Source organism: Kryptolebias marmoratus, linkage group LG16 (genome assembly GCF_001649575.2).
Source record: "Kryptolebias marmoratus isolate JLee-2015 linkage group LG16, ASM164957v2, whole genome shotgun sequence".
NCBI classification, from domain to species: Eukaryota; Metazoa; Chordata; class Actinopteri; order Cyprinodontiformes; family Rivulidae; genus Kryptolebias; species Kryptolebias marmoratus.
In genome coordinates, this window is record NC_051445.1 from 779,893 (window position 1) to 786,865 (window position 6,973).

A 6,973-nucleotide genomic window follows, 5' to 3' on the forward strand; every position below is an offset into this window, starting at 1 on the left:
CCCCCCTCCATTCCTCTCATAAAGCTTTATTTGTCTTCAGTCAACTGAAGGACGGCTTCAGAATCTGACTTCTCACCTCCTCAGGCCTTTAAACAGTCTCTGCCTAAATGTTGGGCTTTTAAAGATCATTAAAACATATATTCACTTTAGGAACTTCATCAGACCCAAACTGTGCCATGTCAGGGGATTCAACATGGCCGACACATCCAACTAAAACTTGGTGTCATCCCAACACAACAGGTCTCAGCAGGTTACCTGAGCTCATTTATGAGGTTTGACCAAAATGGCTCCTCCTCCACTCGGCAGAGACGGTGGCGGGCGACAGCTGGCTCTGACAGGTCAAACAGTGTGCAGGAGACTTACGAAGGTCAGGTGTTCTGATCCGTTTGTGTCCCCCCGTCCTCGTTTCAGCTCCGCCTCCAGAGTTCTGATCCGACCCGTGGCCTGGTCCAGCTGGGCCCGCAGGGTCTGGACGGCACTGTGAACCCTGGTAGTGGTTCTCTGGAACAACAAGTCAGACACGTAAGGTTCAGGTTTTATTTTGTCCTTCCAAGCAGCCGGACTCAGAGGTCTCCGGCGGGGCGTTTCAGAGGAAGGTGGATCCCCCCCGGTCAGAAGAAGAAATGAATTAAAAAGAGGCTCATCCCTTGAGTTTAGCCTCTTCATGTCAGAGTTAAGTGGCTTAATCAAAAACTTTCCAGGTATGAAGACAAAAACTGAGGGAAAAAGCAGCAAAGTCTGGAAAACAGATTACAGGAAAATCTGGAAAACCACAGAAGCATGAAACTCCACGCACCTCCTGATGAAGCGGCATGTAGTCGTCCCTCAGCTCTGTCAGAACATCTCCATCCTCTCCGTCCACCTGGTCCTGTCCATTCTCCACCTCCCTGAAGTCCAGCTCTCTGCTCACCGTGGGCGTCGACAGTCCGTCGCCTTTCCCAGCAAACCTTCTGCTCAGAACTGGGATCCTGCTTCCTGAGGGCGAACTGACTGGTCTACCTTCAATACTCCTCAGCTCCCTCAGCAGGAGGTTCACAGCCTGATCTCCAGGTGAGTCAAAGGGATCGGGCCCGTCGAAGGAGTCCAGAGACTGAATGGACTCGGTGCGGGAGGAGGCTCTTAAGGAGCGGCTGGACCCGGCCAGAGAAGCCGGGCTGGAGCGGGTGGACGGGACCCCCTGCCAGTGAAGGGGCATGCTCTGGGATTTGTCCCGCGACAGGCCCAGCGGGGAGAAGGGCTGTGAAGGCAGGTGACGGGGAATCCCACAGACTGACTCGTAGTCAGAGTCAGAAACCCGTAAAGAATCGCAGCCTTCGCAGCCTTTCCCCTTCCTGCACCTCTTTCCTGTTCGGAGAAAATAGGGACAGGTGTCCCACTTCTCAGACCAGCACTCGTACTCCGACAGGGCCATGTTCTCTTTGAGCATCTCGCGGTAGCCCTCCTTCTCCGCGTCCCCGTCCTCCTCGCTGGTCTGGACGTCCCGGGGGTGTCTGTGCTGGTAGTTGTGGCGCACCCACTGCCTGATCTTGTCCCTCTCCATCATCAGCTTCTGGAGCCGCTCGCTTGAAAGCACCCTCACTCTGGAGATCACCGTGTCGAACTTGAACACGCGCTCCAGGGCGGACACGCATTTACCGCACACAAACTCCCCCACCGCGCTGTCCCGTGGCACCGCCTGCCCCAGTATGTGGGTCAGCACCGCGAGCAGGTCCACCCCTTTGGACGGGGAGCTCACAGACGCCTGAGACTTGGACAGAGACGCCGAGGAGCCCAGAGACAACGTGCTGCCTGCGAAGAAAAGCAGAAGCTTTATTTCAAACAAGTCCACATGAACACAGGAGACAAAGCATTTTACCCCCCGGACTGACCCCAAGGACTGCTCTGTGAGGACCGGGACAGGCTGACGGTCCTCAGGGACTCTGCTGGGGTCCGGAGCGGACCCGTCCTCTTGTTCTGGCCTCCAAACAGCCATCGCCGTTGGTTTCCCTGGAGATCTCCGCCACATATCCGGCACAGCTCATTCCTGCCTTTGCTGGACATCGTGAGGAGACGGAGGACACCTCGTCTCCTGGTGTCCAATCGCCGTGGAAAACTCTCTGTGGATGGAAGCAGGATTTAATCGATTGGTCCAAAACATTCTGTAGAATTTCAGTTCAAACTCATCAGACGAAGATGGAAAGTTCAAATGAACGAAAGGAGAAGTGAGTGAAGCGGACGGGTTTGGGTTTGGATCAGAGGCCTCAGAGTAGAACCTCACTGAACTGCAAAAAGGTTCTGAGGGTTCTGCTGTTCTTCACAGAGTCCTCAGGAACGTCAGAGGAACGTGAGAGGAATACGGAACGTTTACCTCTGAACCCAAACAGTGACTGATTAAAGGCAACAATAAAAGCTGGATTACAGGCGTCATGTGACCCGGGCAGCAGCAACAAGGAGACCTGCTGAAGGCTGCAGCAGGTCCACCTGGACCTGGACCTGGTCCTGGTCCAGCAGCTTCAGCTCTTCTTCTCTAAGGTCCATGTTGCTCAGTATCTGATTGCTGGACTGTGGAGAGGACTTTCATGCAACAAACACGAAGGTGTAAACTCTGAATGTCCTCCACCCCCCTGGGAGGAGAACCCGGGTCAGACCCAGAACTCTCTGCAGGGAGGCAGGGGTTCTGTCTCCTCTCTGGTCTGGGACCACCTTTAGGTCTCACAGGAGGAGCTGGAGCCTGTCACCGGACAGACGGAGGTCTGGGTTTCCCTCCTGGACCTCCACGACCCGATCATGGAGAAAAACATGAGGCAACATTTTCTATCTGAGCTGGAAGCCAGAGAGAAATAAAACCTCCTCAGAGTTTAACGTCAATTAATGTTTCCTGAGACAAACAGAATCTGTCCGCCTGTTGGTGAGGAGGAGCTGAAGCTGAAGCTCCTGAAGCTCCTGAAGCTGAAGCTCCTGAAGCTGAAGCTCCTGAAGCTGAAACTGAAGCTCCTGAAGCTGAAACTGAAACTGAAGCTCCTGAAGCTGCTAAAACTGAAGCTCCTGAAGCTGCTAAAACTGAAGCTGAAGCTCCTGAAGCTGAAGCTCCTGAAGCTGAAGCTCCTGAAGCTGAAGCTGAAGCTCCTGAAGCTGAAGCTGAAACTGAAGCTGAAGCTCCTAAAACTGAAGCTGAAGCTCCTGAAGCTGAAGCTCCTGAAGCTGCTAAAACTGAAGCTGAAGCTCCTGAAGCTGAAGCTGAAGCTCCTGAAGCTGAAACTGAAACTGAAGCTGAAGCTCCTAAAACTGAAGCTGAAGCTCCTGAAGCTGAAGCTCCTGAAGCTGCTAAAACTGAAGCTGAAGCCAGCAGCTCGGTTTAAATCAGCCTCCTGCTCGATTCTCGTCCTTTCCTGCTGTTTTCAGCCGCTGCTCTGAATGCTGACCCGAACCAACCTGAACCGACCCCGGACAGACCCGAACCGGGCCGGAACTCGTCGACCTTGAGCCACGCTGTCAGCTTTCAGCTCCACGGGTTCAGTTTTCTCCTCAGCGCTGGACGAGATTTAAAGCTCTGCCTTTACAGACTGACCTCGGTTCGGTCCGGTCCGGTTCGGTTCGGAGGGCTCCCGGGCTTCACAAAAAACACGATCAGAACTTTTATTTTGAAGCGCTGTGAACTTTACCTTTGAAGTCCTCCGGGACTCACGCGCTCAGCCGGATCAAAGCTTCACAGTCCGACCGACGAGCCGGAAGTCCGCATCGTTCGACCCGAACCAGACCAGAAATCCACGAGATTTATGGAAAAATGGAAGTTTGAGAGGAAGGAAGGAGTCTCCACCGAGAACTGAGCTTAAGTTTCGACACCCCGGAGCCGGAGAGGTGGGTATTACCTCTGTGACGTCAGCGGTCACACCTGTCCGCAGCTGCAGTGATTGGAGCATGCGCAGTGTGGCTTCAGTTCCATTATTTTATTTTTCATTGAATATTTTGTATAATAAATGATCAGATTATCATTTTAATTTAATATCTTTATATTAATGTTGTTTATGAATTAAATTATTTAGACAAACAGGAATCTGCAGCCAATTATTTAAAAATAACAGTTTTTAATCTTATTTTTGTCCTTTTTAACCACATATAAGAATGTATCGTTGATATTAATCTGAGCTATGAAGCCATATTTTATATAATCTTTCTTTAAATGAACCCAGGTAAATTTAATCTTGTATTAATTTATAATTTCAGGTTTAATTTCAGGTAAAAACTGATTAAAAATTGGTCTAAAGAATTTCTTCAAACAAAACAAAATAATTCAGGTTAAAGAGACAAAAATCATCACAAAAAAACCCAGAAACTTTTGATATTTTTGAGCTTTTTAGGAAAAATCAAACGGCAGACAAAACTAATAAACAACAGATTTGAAGTATTTTATTAAACTAATATAAAATGTACAAACTACAATAATTATTCATTTGTTTTTCAAAAGTTAAAAGTTTTTATTTAATGTTTTAAGATTCTCTGAAGTACCACATTCAGCCACCAGAGGGCAGCAGTTTATTAAAATTAAGTTTTCAGGTTCTGATCCTGGTCCTAGCCCTAGTCCTGGTCCTGGTCCTGGTCCTAGTCCTGGATGGCCACCATCCTGAAAGTTTCAGGTGTTTCTCTGCTGTGATTCACCTGATCTGAATTATGAACAGGCCAGGACCTGCTGAAGAGCAGAGAAACATCTAAAACCAGCAGGATGGCCCTCTAGGACCAGGATCAGGACCAGGACCAGGACCAGGCAGCCCTGTGGTCCTGGGTGGTTCTCACGTCAGCCACTTCTCCACGCAGCTCTGGAACACGGTGAAGTTCTGGTGCCACTGCGTGTGTTTGACTCCGGGCTGAACGCAGACCGACACGCCGCCGCGAGCGTCCAGCGTCTTCAGGCCGAATGTGTCGTTCCTGTAAAACTTTCAGAAAACAAACCAACACGTTTCACGTTGAAGATCACACATCGATCTTATCAGGAACCAGAGAAGCTCCAGCTGAGACCCACCTCCTGGTTCCTCATTTCTACAACCGCCTCGCCGCCGTCGTAAAACCCAAAGTGGCTGCGAAGAAAACAGGAACCAATCATTTCAGGTGAAGTGGAACCAAAAAGGAAAAACAGAAACTTCACACCGTAAGGAAACCTCTGACTTTAACCACTTCTCTGTTTTATTTCTGAAAATGTGCTGCCGACCCGTCTCAGTTTAACCCTTCGAACTGAGCCGGCCTCACAAGAGCCTCTCTTTTCAGGCCTTCAGGAGGGTTAAAGGTTAGAGGTTAGAGGTTATCTGCACAGTTTGACTTCACAAGCTGCAGCGGCTTCCAAGATTTCCAAGATTCCAAGATTTTGGGATAAGATGAAGGATCATTATACTTGGATCAGTTAGCCTGCCGAGAACCTGACCATGTCTGCAGCAGCCTGTACATGCTAACACATGCTAACAGGTGCTAACACCTGCTAACACAAGCTAATGTTTGGCATCACTAAGCTAATGGTTAGCTTGTTGGTCCTAATGTTTAGCTGAGGAAGTCCTAAATCTAAAACTGCCTTTAAGGACATTAGCACAAACACGCTCCACATTAGCGATGCTAAGCTAATCGGCTCCTCTTTGCTAACGAGCCACATTCAGCTCAGATGTGGGAATAATTCTGGATTTAACATTTTAATTTGGATAAATATCTGCTGACAGTACACCTGGACTGCCAGGGCGTGATGACGCCATCGTCTGGTCCTCCAATCAGCACCAGCTTCTTGATTTGCAGGAAGTTTTTCCTCCATTCTGAGGACAGGACGTGCAGATTGTTTTTATAAACGACACTGAACTAAATCCTTGCATGAAGACAAAAGTACAGTCAGCTTAGTTTCCTACCTGTGGTGAGATTGTGAGTCTTTTCAGCGTTCAGCAGAGGCAGGAAGGTGTTGCTCCTCAGGTAGTTGGATCTGTGGTGAGGGTCTTCAGAGGAATCAGGTTATCTTTTATTCAAATGTAATGTTCAAACACTGAACAGGACAAGATTTGCTTTTATTACCGTTCCAATAGTTGCAAATAGACCATCTCTGTCCAAGTTTGTTGTAGCAAAATAAATAGACTTCCTTCTTCAGTTGTTTCGGGAACACGGGGTTCAGGTAGTCTGTGTCTGAGGGAGAAGGTCCAGTTTGAAATCAACTCACGGGACAGATGAAGAGCAGAGGACGCGGTCTCACCTCCGTACTGTCCAGCCAGCGGCGCTGACAGGGAGATGAACGTGTCCACGTTGTGGTCAGGAATCATGGAGAGAAGAGCTCGACAAATGACGCCACCTTCACCAAACCGAGAAGACAGAAGAAGGCAGGAAGTTCAGCTGAAGTCATCATCAGTTTGTTCATACAGGAAATGACCTCAATAAACTCAATGATTTTATTATTTTAGATCTAACTTTCTCAAAGGATTTGGGTGTAAAACCTACAATCAGAGCCTCTTATCTTTATGTAAAACTTGAAACCTCCACGGTGAGGAGACACAAAGCTGCAGAGGGTTAACGGGTTATTTAACAGACTGACGTCAACAATGATTCATTACCTCAGAAAACAAAATAACTTTTTCTTTTTACATTCCTGAAACATTTCTCATTAAACGAGGATTCCTCCGAAGAATTAATCTCGCCCAGCGATGACAAATGTTGTGTTTTAACGACGGTTTAGCTTCTTCCGAGCTGTTTTCTGTTTTCTGACCTTGTGAGAAGCACAGGAGGTGGACGCCCTCGGGGGACTTCAGCATGAGCTCCTGGAAGGCCTTCCTGAAGTTCTGGACCTGAACCCACAGAGACTTCAGACTCTTCAGGTCGTTGTACAAACTGATCACCGACACCTGCGTACCTGGGTGCACCTGGACCCGGAGAGACAGAGGCTCAGTCTGAACGGCTACGACTGTCGTTTCTCAGCATGACACGATGTGAGTTTAACGCTGATGGAGGGCGGGTGACAGGCACTGTTTAATGCTGATGG

The 6,973-nt window shown here is 48.8% G+C and overlaps 3 protein-coding genes across 5 annotated transcripts in view; 1 reads left to right on the plus strand and 2 right to left on the minus strand.

Annotated features, from left to right (window-relative positions):
- si:ch73-95l15.5 (CDK5 regulatory subunit-associated protein 2) overlaps positions 1 to 3,854 on the minus strand; it is an 8,285-nt gene extending 4,431 nt beyond the window's left edge. Inside the window, exons 1-4 of one of the 3 annotated variants that reach the window (XM_037980555.1) lie at positions 3,642 to 3,854; positions 1,869 to 2,096; positions 797 to 1,788; positions 364 to 501 (exon numbers count right to left, since the gene is read on the minus strand). In XM_037980555.1, the coding sequence (XP_037836483.1) occupies positions 364 to 501; positions 797 to 1,788; positions 1,869 to 2,040 (1,302 nt within the window). In that variant the 5' untranslated portion in view covers positions 2,041 to 2,096; positions 3,642 to 3,854. The remainder of the gene's footprint in view (positions 1 to 363; positions 502 to 796; positions 1,789 to 1,868; positions 2,097 to 3,641) is intronic. The other 2 variants (XM_025002347.2, XM_017439495.3) reach the window with 2 other exon arrangements.
- Positions 3,855 to 4,370: 516 nt separating this feature from the next.
- LOC108249862 (lysosomal thioesterase PPT2-like) overlaps positions 4,371 to 6,973 on the minus strand; it is a 5,898-nt gene continuing 3,295 nt past the window's right edge. The window contains exons 2-8 of the mRNA XM_017439497.3: positions 6,701 to 6,854; positions 6,194 to 6,289; positions 6,019 to 6,126; positions 5,859 to 5,942; positions 5,684 to 5,768; positions 4,997 to 5,051; positions 4,371 to 4,910 (exon numbers count right to left, since the gene is read on the minus strand). Coding sequence (XP_017294986.1) covers positions 4,767 to 4,910; positions 4,997 to 5,051; positions 5,684 to 5,768; positions 5,859 to 5,942; positions 6,019 to 6,126; positions 6,194 to 6,289; positions 6,701 to 6,854 — 726 coding nt within the window. The 3' untranslated portion in view covers positions 4,371 to 4,766. The remainder of the gene's footprint in view (positions 4,911 to 4,996; positions 5,052 to 5,683; positions 5,769 to 5,858; positions 5,943 to 6,018; positions 6,127 to 6,193; positions 6,290 to 6,700; positions 6,855 to 6,973) is intronic.
- Positions 6,810 to 6,973, plus strand: part of dhx16 (DEAH (Asp-Glu-Ala-His) box polypeptide 16) — a 19,687-nt gene continuing 19,523 nt past the window's right edge. The window contains exon 1 of the mRNA XM_025002343.2: positions 6,810 to 6,920. The gene's annotated coding sequence lies outside the window, so the exon portion shown is untranslated. The remainder of the gene's footprint in view (positions 6,921 to 6,973) is intronic.